Source organism: Cucurbita maxima, unplaced genomic scaffold (assembly GCF_002738345.1).
Source record: "Cucurbita maxima cultivar Rimu unplaced genomic scaffold, Cmax_1.0 Cma_Scf00004, whole genome shotgun sequence".
NCBI classification, from domain to species: Eukaryota; Viridiplantae; Streptophyta; class Magnoliopsida; order Cucurbitales; family Cucurbitaceae; genus Cucurbita; species Cucurbita maxima.
This window is the reverse complement of record NW_019272020.1, coordinates 2,048,414-2,066,481: the sequence shown is the minus strand read 5'-3', so window position 1 is coordinate 2,066,481 and position 18,068 is coordinate 2,048,414. Positions and strand designations below refer to the sequence as shown.

The 18,068-nt window shown below is 34.5% G+C and overlaps 2 protein-coding genes and 2 non-coding genes across 5 annotated transcripts; 3 read left to right on the top strand and 1 right to left on the bottom strand.

Annotated features, from left to right (window-relative positions):
* Positions 1-4,273: 4,273 nt before the first annotated feature.
* LOC111478130 (WD repeat domain-containing protein 83) lies at positions 4,274-10,580 on the bottom strand. Of its 2 annotated transcripts, XM_023122246.1 has the most exons (10): positions 10,564-10,580; positions 10,256-10,489; positions 10,028-10,130; positions 9,722-9,829; positions 9,523-9,632; positions 9,050-9,157; positions 8,912-8,957; positions 8,526-8,657; positions 5,155-5,247; positions 4,274-4,505 (listed from the first exon to the last, which is right to left on the bottom strand). In XM_023122246.1, the coding sequence occupies exons 2-9, from the start codon at positions 10,462-10,464 to the stop codon at positions 5,164-5,166; spliced, it is 900 nt and encodes a 299-aa protein (XP_022978014.1). In that variant the 5' UTR covers positions 10,465-10,489; positions 10,564-10,580; the 3' UTR covers positions 4,274-4,505; positions 5,155-5,163. The 2 variants fall into 2 exon arrangements, with proteins under 2 accessions (XP_022978014.1, XP_022978013.1); XM_023122245.1 differs by lacking the exon at positions 10,564-10,580 and having other exon boundaries at positions 10,256-10,542.
* A 594-nt stretch (positions 10,581-11,174) lies between these two features.
* TRNAI-AAU lies at positions 11,175-11,248 on the top strand. Its single transcript has one exon. It is a non-coding gene; the product is annotated as a tRNA-Ile (tRNA).
* Positions 11,249-12,045: 797 nt separating this feature from the next.
* On the top strand, positions 12,046-12,119 carry TRNAI-AAU. The gene has a single exon. It is a non-coding gene; the product is annotated as a tRNA-Ile (tRNA).
* Positions 12,120-13,493: 1,374 nt separating this feature from the next.
* LOC111478070 (probable mediator of RNA polymerase II transcription subunit 26c) lies at positions 13,494-16,640 on the top strand. The gene is made up of 9 exons (XM_023122158.1): positions 13,494-14,670; positions 14,766-14,834; positions 14,958-15,040; positions 15,163-15,233; positions 15,351-15,400; positions 15,482-15,515; positions 15,631-15,758; positions 16,042-16,138; positions 16,234-16,640. The coding sequence occupies exons 1-9, from the start codon at positions 14,278-14,280 to the stop codon at positions 16,347-16,349; spliced, it is 1,041 nt and encodes a 346-aa protein (XP_022977926.1). The 5' UTR covers positions 13,494-14,277; the 3' UTR covers positions 16,350-16,640.
* Positions 16,641-18,068: the final 1,428 nt, after the last annotated feature.

Sequence of the window (18,068 nt, the reverse complement as noted above, 5' to 3'; positions counted from 1 at the left end):
TTAATAATTAAAATAAAAAAATTAATTTCAATATTACAATATAGTATTTTGACACTTTATATATCCCACAAATTAAATAAACATATTAGAGTTCACATTTTAATGAAAAAAAGAAAATAATAATATTTTGTTTCAACAAAATTTCACATTTTGGAGTTTATATATCAAGGGTAATTTAAGTAATTTAACTAAATAAAAAACCCAAAATCTAGGGTTAAAATGGGAGAGGAGTAACTTTGTCGTGTTTTATTTACTTTTAAAAAATTTACCCGAAGATAGAATCGTGGCGCGGAAATTTACGTAGCGGTAAAAAAAACGTTATTTTATGTATAAAATAAAATGAAAATTTGACTGAAGGAGGACGGGGAGTCACGGAGTCGATGTCACACGGGGCCCACCACTGTTTATTATTATTATTTATTACCATTTACCAGAAAAGACACAAAAAAACAACCGTGTCTGTTCGTTTAGAAATAAGAGAAACTGGTTGTGGAATTTAATAAATTATTATATTTCTTTCCCGAGCTATTTTATTTTATTTTTTTTATTTTCCCAGATAATTAACGCAAATGATTTATTATTATTTGAAATGCTGAAATGCCACGTGGTACCTACCGGTGTCGGAGGATCAATTAGAAAGAACGTAGTTTTTTTTTTGTTGTTATTATTTTATTATATTTTTAAAGTTTTCCTTTTCTTATTATAACTTTAATCATTAATGCATCAATGTTACTTTCTCATATTCTCATTTTGACCCCTTGCTTTTTCTAAATTTGTGCTTCTACCCTTCACAATCTTATAATTAAAATATTAATCTCTAACCTTGTAAATTCGTGTTCATGTTTGTACTCTAAAAAACGTAACAATTTGATATTTGGAAACTTTTAATTTAAATAAACTACATTTTCCATAAAAAAAAGAAAAAAGTAATTCTAACTTTGGTTAGTTTTTTTAAAAGATATATTTTGATTTATCATTTTTAATTAAATGTTAAGAACCGTTTGTTTTAGTCGTTCTAATCTAGAAAAATGACAAATTTAGTTGTTTACTATAAGTTAACACAAGTTTCGAGCCCAATAAAAAGCTTTTCAAAGTCACGAATGCATTTCGAGAAAATTACACGAGTAAGACGTCATGTTAAAATATTACGTTAAAAAATAATATTTATTTTAAATAAATTGGCAAAAAGGATCTCACAGTTCACTCTCTTCAAAGACTAACATCCTCATTGACACACTGATTTTAAAACGCGTCTATTAAGAAGACTCTTCCACACCCTTATAAAGAATGTTTTGTTCCACTGTCCAACCGAGATGAGATCTAAAAAATGCATTGAGATGGACGTCAAATTTAGAGTGAGTCTATATGATCATATCGATCTGGATGTACCCATGGCGAAGGGTAATTTGGGAAATGAAAAGAAAATGATGGGAGGGATTCACACGTGTGAGGATGTGAAATTTGGTTGCTTTTGTTGGGAGGGCGTGAGCCCTAAGGAACACAGCGTCGCCCACACTAAGCAATTTACAACAATCCATGTGATTTTGCCCCCTCTCTCTTTATTCACTTTTCTTCAACATTCAGTCACTTGCAAATCAATGTTCATCCATTCATTTATTTTTTATTTTATTTTTTATTTGATAATAATTTTATTTTAATTTGTAAATACTATTTCGACTTATAGTTTTTATTTTATTTATTAGACGTCAGCTTAATAAAAGGTTTGAATTATTTGGTATGGTATTTATATAAAATTTACGGAAAATAATATATGAATCCAATAAAGTTTGTTTTATTTTATTTGTATGTATAAATTAAAATAAAATTAAAAAAAAAAAAGGGTTTATCCATGATTTAATTAGGAATTATGCAATGAAACTGTAATCTATGGAAAAAAGGGTTTAGGGTTAAAAGGGGAAAGGAAGTACAATCAGAAAGTTAATTTAATTTTTTAAACCAATCACCGAACGCCACTCATGAAAAGTGCTTAAGACGGGGCCCACCGTTAGAACCCAAAATAATAATCACAATGATAATGATATTTTGAAAATTAATTAACTAATTGATTGATTTAGCCACGGTGGATTATACTCAGGGACTTCCCAATAGGTGAGCGACACGTGGGTGGACAGAACGATGGGTTTAGGGTTAGAATTGGGGATTGAAGTAGGGCCGTATTAGCGTTTGGTTCGACGAAAAAAAGTTAGGGCGAGAGTGGCGTAGCCTCCACCCCAGGAGAACCCCAAAAAATAAAAATTAATAAATAATAATAATAATATAGCTACAAATTTAATTAATTAATTAATTAATTTATATTATTTTTTTGTAATAATTGTTGGATATAAATATAAAAACAAATTTTGTAGGGAAAAATTTAAAATTTTATACTTTTAGAATTTATCTAATAATATTTAAAAAAAAAGAAAGTTGATATATGAATTACAAAATTTGTAATTTAAAAAATTGAGAGATGAAATAAACGGTGGGATGATGATGGAAGACAGGTGTAAGGGTAGAGTTGTGAAATGGAATTTTAGAGAGAGAGAGAGAAAATAGGGTTTGGGGGTTTAGAAAGTATGGAAGAGGGAGACAATGGGAGGCAGCCCCCCATGTGTTAAAATGAGGAATCCAGCCTAGCGCCAGGCCAACCTCTGTCTCTTCTTTAGCCACGTGTATAATATATATATATATATATATATATATAAATGACAAGAAATCCGTTAAAAATAAAATAAGAGGTGGACAAAGAATTACGCTTACCATTTAGTATTCTCTTGTTAAATTCATAGATGAAAAAGAATATTTATTAAAATTATTTTTTTTTATAATAAAAAAGGTTAATTTTTTAGATGAGATCATTTGTGGAAATTTACAACTCATCAATTAAACGCATTCGAATTAATTCCCAAATAATATTTGTGTATTCTCTTCCCCTCTCTCTTTGTATTTTTTTTTTCTTTTTTTAGAATAATTTGAGATATGAAAAAATTGTATATTTGGTTAATTTATTTGAAATATATGCAGCAATACTATATATTAAAAAGAATCAACGAATCGACCTCGTTGGCTTCAACTATATTGTTTTCAATCGATTTAATTTCAAAAGTGTAAAATAAAAAAATAACCAATTATTCTGATTTGGACAACGTTTGTAAGCTTAATGATACTCATTTTATCAAATAAATTTGACATCATTTTTTAAAGTTTACTTTGAAAAGTTAAATTACAAATTCGATACCTATGGTATGGAAACAATTTAAATTTTGTAAAGTTAGAATTTTTTTTCATGATTTGATAAAATACTCATAAACCAGGACTAAATTTTAACTTTGGACCAAAGTTGTAATTTAATTATTTTATTTGTTAATTTTTAGTTTAATGATGTCTATAATGACTATTGATTTCATATTTTGTTGCTTACATTTTAGGATCATTTTTAAAATTTAAGACAAAATTTGAAAGCTAAAAGAAATAGTTTGAAAACACAAATTATTATTTTTAGAATTTAGCTAAAAACTCTAATATTCACCTGAGAACAAAAAACACAATTAAGAAATTGTGAGAAAGCCAACAATTTTTTTTAAAAAGATTAAAAAAAAAAAAAACAAATGATCATCAAATGAAGTCTAAATTTGTAATTTACCCTAATAGTTATACTTTTTCTATCTTAACATGAGATCCATCCGTCGGAGAAGTGAACAAAACATTCATTAGAATGGTGTAAAACTCATCTCTAATAGACATATTTTAAAAATATTGAAAGAAAGTTCTTGAACGAAAAATTCAAACAGGACAATTATTTTTCATTTAGAATAAATAAATATAGGGTTGAGTGAGTACAACTACTACCTGAAGCTAGAGAGTGAAAACTCCAAAACACATAAGCTGAAGTTAAGTGAGAGAGAGGGAACACTGAATAATGATGAGTAGGTGAAACTTGAAAGCCAGAAGAAGACATAAGAAATGATGTCAGATGGAGAAGGATATTTCAAAGTGATATTATGATGGAAATTTAATGAATTTGGAAGGCAGGTCCAACTACTGACTTGTGTTCAACACAATCTTCATTTACTTTTGTCAGTGTAACCCAATGCCACTTGATTCTTGTAAATTTGGTACACCAAATTCAAGGTATCAACCTTTGTTTTGGCTCTGTAATGAATATGTTTCTGCACTCTCTTCCATTTTGAGGGCAAACAAAGGGTCTTACCATTGCTGATTGTCTCTCTTCCAGTTCTTAACCTTATGATTTGATGGATGATTTAGACACTGATAAAAGGAATAAAGACTTCAATTCTAAGGGTCAATGAATGAGAGTTGCACAAACGTCATAAAACAATATGGTTTCGTCGTCGTAGTTCGGAATTGGAATGGACAACAAACAAGTTTATGAGCTTTAGCTGATACCCATCAAGTAATAAGTTTGAGGCATAGAGAGGGTTTGGATGATCAGTCAAAAAGCAACCAGATATTACATTTCGGTTACGATTGGCATTCTGCAGAACCTGAAACAAAACACACAGGAGATCAATCTAGATGCCAGAAATCTACACAAGAAGTTCCAGAGAATGGACAATAAATATTCAACTAATTCACTTGAAATGATCAGTTTTGAGATACAACTTTCAACACCAAATGGTCTAAAACGAATTGTAATCCACCAGGTGAAAACTCTTGTACAATGCAGGCTGCCTATGAGTGTACGTAATGGGACTGTATCAGGTAAGGGTAGAACAATAAATTAGGGGGTTGAGATTGTTCTAAATCTCTTGATGTCAAAACCTATCTGATCTTGTACAGCTAAGACTTGTAGGGTAAACTGAATTCAAGTTTGAGACGCAAAGCAATAAGAAACAACTTTTCAGTCAAGTTATCAAACGTTATCAAGCAACTTCATTAAGTTAATGACCCAAAATCATGAATTATTGTGTTCGTAAGGATTCTTATTGTCAATCCGTCTATGTCAATTTGATATTGATTGATAAATTAATATTCACCAGCATTATCGTGGCTCTTAAACACCACAGGTTTCAAACTCTAATAATTCAAGATTGGAATAACTGCATTAAATTGTATCAAGAAGTGGTGAATTAAACACCTCAGAGAAGCATAATGTGCATTATTAATAAGTTGAGTAAATTCATTTCTCCTTACTCTTGGTCCTCATGTCTTCCAAACCCGAATCGTCCCGTCTACCGAGGCAGTTATCATACATTCATCTTTCGGGTGGTAACTCACACTTGTCACCTGTGAAAAGGAAAGAAGGAAAGAAGCCTCTGTAAGTATCTGTGTATTTTAGAACCATCACCATCGCCTTAATTTCCATCTTGTTGTACTTGTATATGAGTATTCAGATAACAATGTCTTTTTCTTTTTTATCAAATATGTATATATATCAAAATTAAAGCACGTTCTGCACAAGAATGCATAATGATTATATTCATAAATATAAACGTTTTTTTTCCGATAATGATAATACCCTGAATGTACTCTACAGTATCCTCAAAGTTCAGTTTATTTTCTATGCCACTTAATTCACATTAACTAAATATTTCATTATAAATTACATATTTAACTATAAAGAAAGACAATACATTCATTAAATTTAAATTCAATTATTAGAACAACTTAACTTAATTAGAATTTTATATAATCAAAGTTAATTTAATTTTAGAGCAAATATGCTTTAATTAGTGTTCCATTAATTGTAAAATGAGCTATTAACAAATTTAATAGAAATTCGATATAAATGTGGGTACAGATACAAATTAATTCCATGTAGCTATTTAGTAGTGAATGACATCAAATTATTGATAAGTATTTTTAACATAAAATTGAAAGTAAGGAATACAGAGAATTAATGAAAAAAATATAAAGGGAAGTGAAAGACAAAAATGTCATAAGATGATGACCTCTGAACGTCATTGCATCGATATCCTACGTTCCTAAAAAGAAGATGGAATTAGAGGGTGGAGGGGCAGCTAACATTAATGAAGAATAGAATGGTCTCATTCAATACTCTATTGACTCAAAGGAAACTATGACATTTAAAACCACCCATCGGTTTTTGCTGCAGCTCTTCATCCCATGATTCTGACTTCCGAGAGAACATTTTTAACTAAACCCTGAGCTAATATTATTCAGAACATCAATTGTGGAGAAAATCCAACATAGGCTTCAAAAATGGAGGTTTTCTTTTCATCTCCAATGGAGGTAGGCAAGCACTCATCCAATCTACCCTTTCTAATGTCTTTGAATTATCTATCCTTATTCAAGATGCCAACCAAAATTGCAAAAAAAATTGAAAATATTATTAGGAACTTGCTTTGGGAAGGTGCTAAGGAAGATGGCGGATGCACAGTGTGAGTTGAGCAAAAACTCAACTTTGTCTTCAACGGGTGGTTTAGGTATAGGCAATCTCAAGCATCAAAACGACGCTCTTTTATCTAAATGGATATGGATATTCCTCTGTGAAGATGGTGCTCTTTGGTAGAATGTCATTAAAGCAAAGTACTACCCTATGGCCGGAAACCAATGTTGGCAATATCTTCCAATTTAGGTCTTCAAAAGCTCCATGGAGATCTATTTAGCATGATGTTTGGGATGGTTAAAACCTATATTAGAAGATGTTTGGTCAAGGGTATTCACACCTCTTTTTGGCATGATGTTTGGGTCAATGATACTGAGTTGGCCCCCTTGTATTGTATCTTAAGCTGTATAGGCTCTCCAATCGATCTAATGCTACTGTGGCTGATGTTTGGAATGCTGAAAACGAAGTTTGGGATATGGGGCTTCAAAGGAATGTTAAAGATGATGAAATTGTAGAGTCGGCCCCTCTTTCCTATCTTCTAAGTCTATTCTTTAACGACTTTAAATTATTCCTGGAATTTAACTCTTTGACCCATCTAAAAAGTTCACAGTTTGCACTTTGATGAATGCTTTAGTGAAGGCGAGAGGTCATGTCAATAAATCATTATAAGAGTTGACCTAACAGAACAGTCCTTATATGGTAACAATCTGAAGAACTTTAAGTTTGACGGTGCTAGGACGAGGTCTTCTAAAGTGCCTGCAAGGCAAGCAACGAACTTGGACTCCACTAATAACTCATCTGATTGGTAAACTCTCTCCAATAAAACAATCCTCTTAACTTTTTTCAAGATTGATCACAGATAAAACGGTGTACTGTTGAAGGAAGGGGCAATCTTTTTAGTCACACCACCCCGGTAATGTTAGGCCCATTAACATTACTCACAGGTGTAGAAGAATGTGATTAAATGCCTGGTATGACAGATGTCAGTGGAATCATTCAACTGAACAGGAGATCGAGCAGGAGATCAATTTCCAGCCCCATTCTTTCTCATCCACACTAGACAAAACGATCAATAAAGATGGTGATTTACATACAGATTATAACACTTAAAAAAAACTCATTTCACACAAGTTCCTGATCTGTCATAGACTCCTAGACGACTGCTTGATTAACTAAGCAGAACCACCATTACTCAAAGCTGGCTTTGGAATCTAAGATATCAGTAAATCTGGGTTTAACTGGTGAATTTTTTCAAGACAGCATTTTGCATGCATAAAGGAAATTGCAAGTTCTTGATACCCTTGGACTTGGCCAATGCCCACTCCAGTTTCTAAGCCTTAATGAGTAAGATATATAAACCCTTCCTTGGGATGTTTGTAGGAGTCGTTTCTATGACTTACAAATATAATTGTTTAACCTTGAAAGAACACGTGCACTTGGCTACATAGAGACAAAGAGCATTTATGTGGTGATGCCTTCAATCAATCCGAAGTTAAGTCTTCTACTAGAGTGTTTTCAATCTTGTCAGGTGCTTGTATTAGTGCATTCAAGTAAATTTTATCCAGCTTCTCCAATGTGCAGCTGGCGGTTGATTGGAGATCTTGGTGTGAGTATCAAGTAGAGAATGTGTGTGATTTTGGCCCAATGACAATTGTGTTGTTATATCCATGTGCATGGGGGAGCTTAGGCTGTGCCCACAGTTCGTCACCACATCCCTAAATTGTGAGAGTGCTTCTATGTAGACATGACCTTGCGAACCAGACTAAGTTGACCAAACAATTCGCACTCTTCTTTATGCTCATTTGTATTCTTTCATTTTACCTCAATGAACGATCAATTTCTAATCCAGTTGATGGAGTAACAAACATAGGAGCTAAACATAAGCATGCATAAGTTGCAGTCTGTGAGATTTGCAGATGCATGCAGTGTAAATATTGACTACCTATAATTTGTGCAAGAAAAAAAAAAAAAAGCTGTTTCAGTGTCAAATCACACTCACTACATTCTAAAGGTCATCTATTGCCTACTAGAACATAATTAAAGCTCAGATAAGAGGTCTAGAATGAAAACTACGGAATGAATATGCAGCTTTTTTATTCTAAAAACTTTATCATAAACACCAAAAATAACTGAGAGAGAGAGAGAGAGAGAGAGAGAGAGAGAGAAGGATGCACTAGATCACATAAACCGAGCAGGTGAAGGAATAAAGACTTACAACAGAGGAATGAGCTCGAAACTTGGAGACAACAGATGCATCTACTAAATCCCAGAAATAAATGTATCCATCCTCAGATCCGCCAGTTACATGTGCATCAGTATTGGTAAGGCAGCAATCCAGCTTGTAAGACTAGTGAAAACACCAGAGATGTACCAACTAATAAAGTATGATGTCAAGATTGAAAAATAATTGAGGATGTCTAAATTTGAAGAATATGATGAGAGTACGCATAAAAATTACTTCAAGGATCTATAAGAGCACAGATGGAGTACAAAATTACAGGAAAAAATAATGATGACATACCCATTATTCCTATAAATTTGATTGTTAAACAAACTAAATTAAACGGAGTATGGCACTGCCAAGATTCAGATCATGCTAACCTTACAAGTATGGCCCTTGTATTCTTGTAATAGCTCACCAGAAGACCTTACATGAAAAAAAAAACCAATTTAAGAGTTTTGAAAACTAATAAACACGCGTGAAGAAACATTTTACATTATTACAAAAGTGAAACATACCTGTCCAATAGTCGGAGAGTTGAATCTAAGCAACTAGCTAATACGCAATTAGCATCGTTGGACATGGAGATACAGTTTACAGGCTGCCCCAAGTTATCTGATATTTCTCTGTTTGTAGAAAAAAAAAAAAAACAAAAAAAAGAGTTGTCATTAGCGAATGCAAGGGGCTTCTCGTCTTTGCCTAGTTTAAAAACTTATTTTCAAAAACCAGTTTCTTTCTTCCATTTTTTTCTTGGACGAGAAACAAAAATCTACCCACAGCGCACAACCAAATTGTTAAAGAAGAATCCTTTGTGAGGGAATCAAAAGGAACAACACTATCTTATTTTAATAAATCATTTAGCTGAAATTCTGGTTTGTAAGAGAAGTTAAAAAAGCTCAATTGATCTTCATTGTAAAACTGATGGGATGTTGTCATAACAATTGCAATCCTAGCAAAGTCCCCCCGCCCACCCCCCCACATGACTACATACCTGCCAATTCGCATGTCAAAAGTTCGAACAGTGCCATCAACACTTCCTCCAATAATTTCACTTTTTGTTAAGCAAACAGACATTACACTGTCTGAAAATGTATCAATGATCTGAAGAACAAGCAAATAAGATAAACAATCGACTAGACTGACAGCTAATGAAACTTCTTGAGAAGTCAAGTAAGAGTAAAAATTCAAACCTGAATTGGCTCAGTGCTATGAGATCTGCAATCCCAAGCACGCAATGATTGATCATAGCCTGCTGAGACTACGACAGAAGCAGACTCATTAAATTTCACAGCATTCACCTAAAATAGAAAAATGTAGATAATTGCAAGATTACAAGAAATGAAATCAAGTAAGATGAGTTTAATTCTTCCAAAGGCAGTTTGAATAGAAGAAAAGAAAACAAAGATTACGAAGGATCCAACTGGAAATTTTTAATAAACTGTTAGATGGTTCGAAAATTGAACTTGAAATCATAAAATTAAAAGAAAACGGTTAACCTCGCCATCATGTCCTCGAAATTTCCGAATGACGCGACCTGTAGATACATCCCAGTAAAAGACTTGCCGATCACCGCCGCATGAACATAACTTGGAGTTGTCTCTAAAGCAAACAGGGGAATATATATACAACACAGACATTAGTTAAAGTGCAAACGAGCCGTAAAATTGAAATCTGAGGAACACTACAATTCTTCACAGAAAAGGGGAAGAAGATAAAGGAATTACGGGGTGACATGGACGTCGCGGACTTCACGGCCATGTGATTTGTAGGTCTTAATGTGAATACCACGGTGAGGATTCCAGAGGCGAATGGTGCGGTCCTTGCCACAGCTGAGGCAATAATTGCCATCGCTATTGAACCTCGCAGCTAGAACTCCACCTTCATGCCCTTTCAGGACATTAGCCTCCTTCGTCGGTAATTCTGATACACTCATATTTCTCCGTCCCCGCCTTTACAGCCTCCTTCTTTCAATGAGATTCATCGCCGGATGGCAGCCTCCTTCTTTCAATGAGATTCATCGCCGGATGGCAGCCTCCTTCTTTCAATGAGATTCATCGCCGGATGGCGCGCGCGTACTCAAATTTAAGTCCCCTTTTAAGGAACTACGGAAAATACGAGATTAAACCTCCCCCAAATCAAAATCCTCAGACCACTGTATACATGGCGATCAACTTTAAGGCATGACTCTGATACTATAGTAAAAATCACGATTTCCACAATGATAAATTTAGGGCATGACTCTGATACCAGGTTAGAAATGACGATCTCCACAATAGTAAGTTTAAGACATGACTCTGATATCATGCCAAGAATCACTATTTCGTCCACTTTAAGTATAAGTTTTATGACTTTGCTTTGGGCTTCCCAAAAATATCTTATAATAGAAATAATATTCCTTAATTATAAACTCGTTATTACTTCCTAAATTAGTCGATGTGGACTTTCATCGAACATTTTTCTCTTGAGGTTGAAGACTCAAATTCACCTCCATAATGTTCCGAATTAATTAAGTTGATTAAAATATACCATATTATTTGAGGTAAATAAAATGAAAGTTATGGAACTAAAACGTACTGATTAATAATAATTGTACTCTATTTTATTTATGAGACTTATAATATTACTTATGTAGGAAAAACGTGTGGCCTATTAGCTCAGTTGGTTAGAGCGTCGTGCTAATAACGCGAAGGTCGCAGGTTCGAAACCTGCATGGGCCATTTTTTACTTTTTTAAATAGTTCGTTCACCTCCCGTCCACTCTTCTTAGATTTTATTTATAATAATTTGTATCTTATACTATTGTTTACCGTGGTTAATGGTTAAGATATCAATTAATAATTAATAATTTATAGTAGAGGTAGCATGAAGGTAAATTTTGAGAACAATTGTTTATATAGATAATTTCAGGGTTATTAAAAAAATTAACTTTTTAAATAAAAAATTTATTTATCCACAATTGTTCGATAAAAATTTAAATAAAATATATTAAAATTTCATAAACAAATATAAATTAATCTATAATCATAATAAAAAAAATTCCATCAACACAACAAACGAGAATTGTAACACCCTAAGAGGATAAGACACGCCTATTCACGTTTTTATCGAGCTCTATCTCCACTTTTAAATTATTGGGAGAACCCAATTGGTAGATGGAGGATGATGATTTTTTCTTGACTAATTATCAAAATTAGAATGGGTGGCTGATATATCATTTTCTCTTAAAGGTTGAAAATTCAAATCTTTGTAGGATTAAATGGAAGTTGTGAAACTAAATCATACTGATTTATAATAATTATGCTGTTAAAAGTGTTTTATTTATGAGACATATAAAATTATTTATGAAGAAAAATGTGTGAAACCTGCATGGGCCATCTATTTATTTTTTCACAATTCGTTCTCAATGCAAATGGGCTTTGTGACGGCCCATATGTTATCTATGCAAATACAAATATTAAAGTTCTTAAACTTATTTTAAATTCAATTTTAAAATTTAAAACGTATTTGCAACGTGTGGCCTATTAGCTCAGTTGGTTAGAGCGTCGTGCTAATAACGCGAAGGTCGCAGGTTCGAAACCTGCATGGGCCATCATCTATTTATTTTTTCACAATTCGTTCTCAATGCAGCACGTGGAAAATGCAAATGGGCTTTGTGACGGCCCATATGTTATCTATGCAAATATTCTTATTTCTTATTTTTATAATAGTTTCATAACTAATAAAACTTATTTTTATAATAGTTTACCCAGGTTTATAAAAAATATTTCATTTTTTTTCTAATGGTGAGATCTCACACTCCATCCTGCTTAGGGACCCTTTCGTTCCCCTATACAATTGATATGAAATCGCACAATCCACTCTCTTAGAGGTCTAACATTCTCGCTAAGGCACTGTTGAGCGTCTAACTCTAATATCAGGGTTTGACTCTAATATCAACTATAACCATCGAACCCCATCATTAGTAAATATTGTATGCTTTGGTTCGTTACATATTACCGTCAATCTCACAATTTTAAAATACGTCTGGTAATAATAGATTTCTATAATGTTACAATGTATTCTCTCAAGATCTCATATATATATATACATGCATACATCCATCCATGAGAAAGTAAGTGGCTCGGTGGGCGCTCTGGGTGGGCGGTATGTCGAGCACCGAACTCCCAATTCCCAGAGGCATAGAGGGCCACAGCGGAGGGCAGCCCTGCAATCCCGGCCCCCACTAATCACCTATCACCACCCCTCACTCCATCACTTGCTTTAACCTCTTTAAATGCCCATATCCATATCTCAATCATCTCCACTCTAATAATTCAACCCTATTAATTTACTTTTATGTATGTCCCCATTTGCCTCTCCAAATGTGAACCTTCAAACCAATTTCTTACCATCATTATATTAACCTTTCATAAATTTATTTTGGTTATACTAATTTTTCAACCTTTTTCTTTTGTTGGTAACTCGGGAGAAGGCAGACAAGATTCCGTTCCAAAACGCTCTAGCAATAAATAATTTGATTATGTGTAGTGAATATCTATAACGTAGGTCAAGAGACAACTTTAAAGTAGATACAGGGCTATCTAATACCTTCAAATGAGTGAGTCGCAATAATATAATAAAAATTAAAATGACTAAATTCAAAATTAGAGTAAAACAGAAATTAAATAGGTTAGGATTATGGTATTTGGATTAGTCTATGTTTAGTAATTAAATAGAATGAGAATATAATTAAAAAGGATTTAGGGAAAATGAAATGAAATGAAATGAAATGAAGGGGAAATTATAAATTTGGTAAAAAGGGGAAAGGTGAGGGGGTTAATTCCTAAATTAGTAGAATAGATGGGCCTGGATTTGGGCCATTAATGTGAGAGTATTTTATGTACCACGCGCCAATTGAATGCGAATGGGGAAGGAATTGGGACGGTCAGAGCTGTGAGGGGGAAGAAAAATCCTATCTGGATATAGGAACAAATTTCAACCCAACACGCTTCAATATTCTCTTTTCACATTCCCTCCATTCTTTCTCAGATCAATTTCCGGCCGTCGTTTCGGTTCAGAAGCTTTGGGTTTCGTTTTCATGGCGGAGCTCTGTAACAATTTGAATATCGCTTCTATGATGAGGATGATGCATGAGACAATTAACTAAACCGGAAAGTCCAAAAGGGAACAGGAAAAGGAAAATTCTCGATTTGGGTTTTAATTTTGGGACATTCTTCTTCTTCTTGTTCCAGCCAATGTAAATTGCCTCATCGAACAATTTCCCTGTGATTTTTTGGGGACGAAATTCGGCTGTTCCTAGTTTTCTTGAGGAATATTCCGCGGTTTTTGTTTTGGGTTCTTTTTAATTTATTGTTCCAGTTTCTTTTTTTTTGTGTTTTTTGTCTGTGTCTTGGGTTTTAGTTTCGAGGAGTCTTCTTCTTCCTTTCGAGGGCCACTGTGAATTCGGATTCCTGAAAACGATCGGTTTTTAACTTTTGTTGAGGATCGAATCAGATCTATTCTGCGTCATTTGGGTTTTTTTTTTTATCCTTTCAAAAGATTTCCTAATGGATTATGACGATTTTGCTTTTCCGCCACTGGGTTCTCTTTGCAATTTCTAGCGTTTTGAATAGTGAACTTCCTTCTTAGATCGGTTTATGTTTTCAGAGTCCACTACTGAGAACGAGAAGTACAAACGTTTTTCAGATTGTTTATCGGGAAGATAACCTTTCTCAATCGCCGATTCTTCTAATCGGATTCACTAAAAAATGGTTCGGTTGGATTTAGATGATTTCCGGACCATATTGGATACAGCCGGTGTCGATGTTTGGACCTTCATCGATACAGCTATGGAGGTTGCTTCATTGGATTACGGCAATCAATTGAAGAATCGGAGAGACGGAATCGTTGAGAGGCTCTATGCGTTGACTTCGCCTCCTACTCGATGTCGGAATTGCGATACGGATCGCTATAACGACGGCCGTTCTAATGGCTGTGAAATCAAACAGAGCCCCGTTGAGGCTAAGGAAGCTTCCCCTTCGACGCCTCAGTTCGTTGTAGTCGAAGGAGACGACGAGGGAGTAGACCCGTATGGAGGTTTGTTTGATGATGAACAGAAGAAGGTTTTAGAAATAAAGGAGCAGCTTGAAATTCCTCACCAGGTATTCTTCTTTTGATTCTGATTATCTAGAATTGTTTGATTGTTTTGGGAAATTCTCTTAACTTACCCAATTGGTGATTGTTTGGCTTGTTTCAGCCTGAAGATGCCTTGGTTGAACTGCTTCAAAACTTGGCAGACATGGATATAACATTCCAAGCTCTTAAGGTGCTTGTTTATGGTGTTTTTTCTTGTTCTTTGTGAATGTAATTCTTTTGAATTTCTGGGTTCTGTTGCTTCCTTCTTCTTCTTCTATGTTTCTTAATTGTTCTCGTTCTTGTTTTTGTATAGGAAACTGATATTGGAAGGCATGTGAACCGGTTGAGGAAGCATTCATCTAATGATGTTCGCAGATTGGTGAAACATCTTGTCAGGTTCGTATAAGCTTTACAAATGGATAAAATGGTTGATGCTTGGTAAATTTCAGAGAAGGGTTGGTGAATAATCAGCTCAAACGGTGTTAATAACTTCAATTTGTTTTGGTGTTGTTCATCAGAAAATGGAAGGAGATTGTGGATGAATGGGTCAGGTTGAATCAGCCTGGGGAGCAGACAGCTACACTCATAGGTAGCAAATATATGAACACCAGTTTTAACTTCATGATTCAGTTCCTTCAAAATGTTAATCTTAGTCACTCTGTTGCCAAAAAATTTAGCTAAGAATGGTTTCTACTGTTATTGACAGCTGATGGTGACTCACCCCAGCAAAAGGTTTCTCAAAATGGTTATCACCAGGTGAGCTGAAATCATTGATCTTATGGGTTCGGATGTTTGTTTTCTGTACGATCGTGTTTATAATGTTTCGTTGTTGTGTAGGTTCCTGATTTTGCGTACTCCCCGAATCCACACAGTGAGTATTGCATTATAATGATACGCAGATTTCAGCTTCTTGTTTCACTTGCCATGATTTTCCACGGATTGATTTGGTTTCTCATTTTGTCCCCCCCTTTTCTTTGTCTTGTTAGATGGAGGTTCTGGGTCAGATAGAAATAACGTAGAACCCGAACCGAAGGGAAAGTCCGTTCCAAGAAGAGATGCTCTGCCGAAACCAGCACAACCGGCTCCAATGTCGTCGTCATATACTCCTCAAAATGTATGGTAACCAAATTAGAGTCTTTTAACTCTATGTTTGGTTGCCAAAAATGGAGGAAGAAAATTGAACTTACGATTCTTATGCTTCCGAAAACATAACAAACTTAACTCAAACTGCATCAATTGTGTTGAAATTTGACAAAATTTGAGTGGTAGGTCTAAATTTTCTCAGGTCCTAGATGATATGCCTGGTCTTACTTACAGTCTGCCAAATTTGTCTTCAGCAAATAGCTGTTTTAGGAAGATTTTCTTATTATGTCTATTGAATTGATGGCCATTTGCAGAGACAGAAAGAACAACAGAAGGAAGCAAATTTTGATTCCCAAAAGCTTGCATCAGCTAGAAAAAGGCTTCAAGAAAATTACAAAGAAGCTGAAAATGGTTTGGCAACAGATTTCTTGCCTTTTATTTCGTTTCTGATTCTTTTGGAACAAATCAATACTAATTGCTCTGCTTGTCTGTTTCCTTTATCGAAGCTAAAAAGCAAAGAACAATCCAAGTAATGGACATTCATGAGATCCCAAAGCCAAAAAATACCTTCTTCTCAAAGAACAAAGGCACCGGCGGTGGCTCTCAAGGCAGACATTGGTGATATTTGGCAATGCAGCAAAGCAACATCTTCAAAATTAGGTCTCCGTATTGTCGAAACTGGAATCGGTTTATCATCCTTTCTATTTGTTACCTTTTTGATCATTAAAATTTAAACTGCTCTATCAAGCTTAAAGAGAATCAAAAACTACTTTTCGCGTAAATTTTCTCCTAATAAGCAATGCTAATGCTCTGATATATTGTTTATTTAGAATCCCCAAGTCTTAATATCTCATTGGTGTAATTGGATCAACTTCAAATATAAAACTCAAATAGGAGGAAGGCCTTGTTCTTATGTCCATTGTTGTTTTCTGGTTTGGATCATATCAAGAGGGGCAGCAGGGTAGAGGGTAGAGAGGTGGCTCATTAGTCATATTTGACCTTAAAAAAGATTATTTATTACAGCAACTTAAGGTTTGGGGGCCAACACATGTGGATGGGGTTTGGTTTGTTGGCTTGCAAGTGGTCACTCCCTTATTTTCTTGATATAATATTATGGAACATGGGGCTTGGCCTAACATAAAGAAGGGTGGTTTTCCACATACAAAAAAGCTTCTACTTTTCAAGGGTGTGGGGTAGAGGATGAGAAACTTGATGCTCATTCAAAGATCTTGAAGATATCTCTTTTTGACAAAGGATAAATCTTGCAAAAGCTGTATATTTCATTAGTGTTTGGACTTGAATCAACCTTACTTTATGATACTCTATGTTTGAATAGGTAATTTAGGGTGTAAAACCAGTAAGGGGGACCTCTTTTTTACTTTTAGAATCTTTCCACTGTGAAGTGATTTATTTACTTCAAGAACAATACCTGGTAGATGCTTTCATGGCTTAAAGCCAATGTGATTGATGATAAGCTTAATACAATGCTTTCGTACTTTCTTTTTACTGCTTGGTGATTATGATGTTTGCTGTTGGATGGGGTAAAGATGAAGAATAGTTTGGCTATGAGGATGGAAATTGGCCAAGCCGTTATTGTTGACTATTGACTATTTGTTATGTTGTTCGTAAGTTGCTTTCAAGGAATGATAATAGTCCATTATTATCATAAACAGAGTTTTGAATGACAGCAGAATAATCCCTCTTTTTGGATTACATGTGTCTGTAAACCCTAAGACTTTACTTGAACAACCTCAAGCTGTAGAACCGTGTCATTTAGCTGTAAACAGACCAGAACCATAGATCAACCACTGTCTTGTGGTTGTGTGGTTCGCTATCGAATTGACCCCTGGTCCTACGACTGTAGAAGATCGTTCTCGTTCTCGTTCTCGGCAAGCTCAACCTCTATTTTATAGATGGTAACTGTGTCGTTGAGTTGTGAAGAGATGAGAACATAGGTCAACCACTGTCTTGTGAGTGGTGTGGTTCGCTGTCGAATGGACCCTTGGTTCTACGACTGTAGAGGATTGTTCTCGTTCTCCGCAAGCCTGCCCTGCTCACTTCTTTCCTAGCATAGTAGAGAACCGTCTGCTATCGGGACTCGGGACTGCCAGCCCAATCAACATCAGGAGAACGCAAAGGTGGTTAATGGTCCTGTAGTGACTGAGAACCCTTCATATATTTTAAGAAAATTACAACGAATACTAAAAAGAAGAAAAAAAAGATTACAAATATACCAAAAATGGTGGAGAAGCTTTCATTAAAAAGAAAAATTAAAAAAAAAAAAACATAAAACTATCACACAACGGTAAAAGAAACTCATTTCATAGGTTTGGGCCAATTT

Excerpts from the sequence above, each read along its gene's own strand:
- LOC111478070 (XM_023122158.1), top strand. The coding sequence starts at position 14,278 with ATGGTTCGGTTGGATTTAGATGATTTCCGGACCATATTGGATACAGCC. Across the intron at positions 15,041-15,162 it reads TTGGTGAAACATCTTGTCAG|AAAATGGAAGGAGATTGTGG; the intron begins GTTCGTATAAGC and ends GTTGTTCATCAG. Across the intron at positions 16,139-16,233 it reads TTACAAAGAAGCTGAAAATG|CTAAAAAGCAAAGAACAATC; the intron begins GTTTGGCAACAG and ends CCTTTATCGAAG.
- LOC111478130 (XM_023122246.1), bottom strand. The coding sequence starts at position 10,464 with ATGAGTGTATCAGAATTACCGACGAAGGAGGCTAATGTCCTGAAAGGG. Across the intron at positions 9,830-10,027 it reads TTCGAGGACATGATGGCGAG|GTGAATGCTGTGAAATTTAA; the intron begins GTTAACCGTTTT and ends TTTCTATTTTAG. Across the intron at positions 9,633-9,721 it reads ATAGCACTGAGCCAATTCAG|ATCATTGATACATTTTCAGA; the intron begins GTTTGAATTTTT and ends CTTGTTCTTCAG.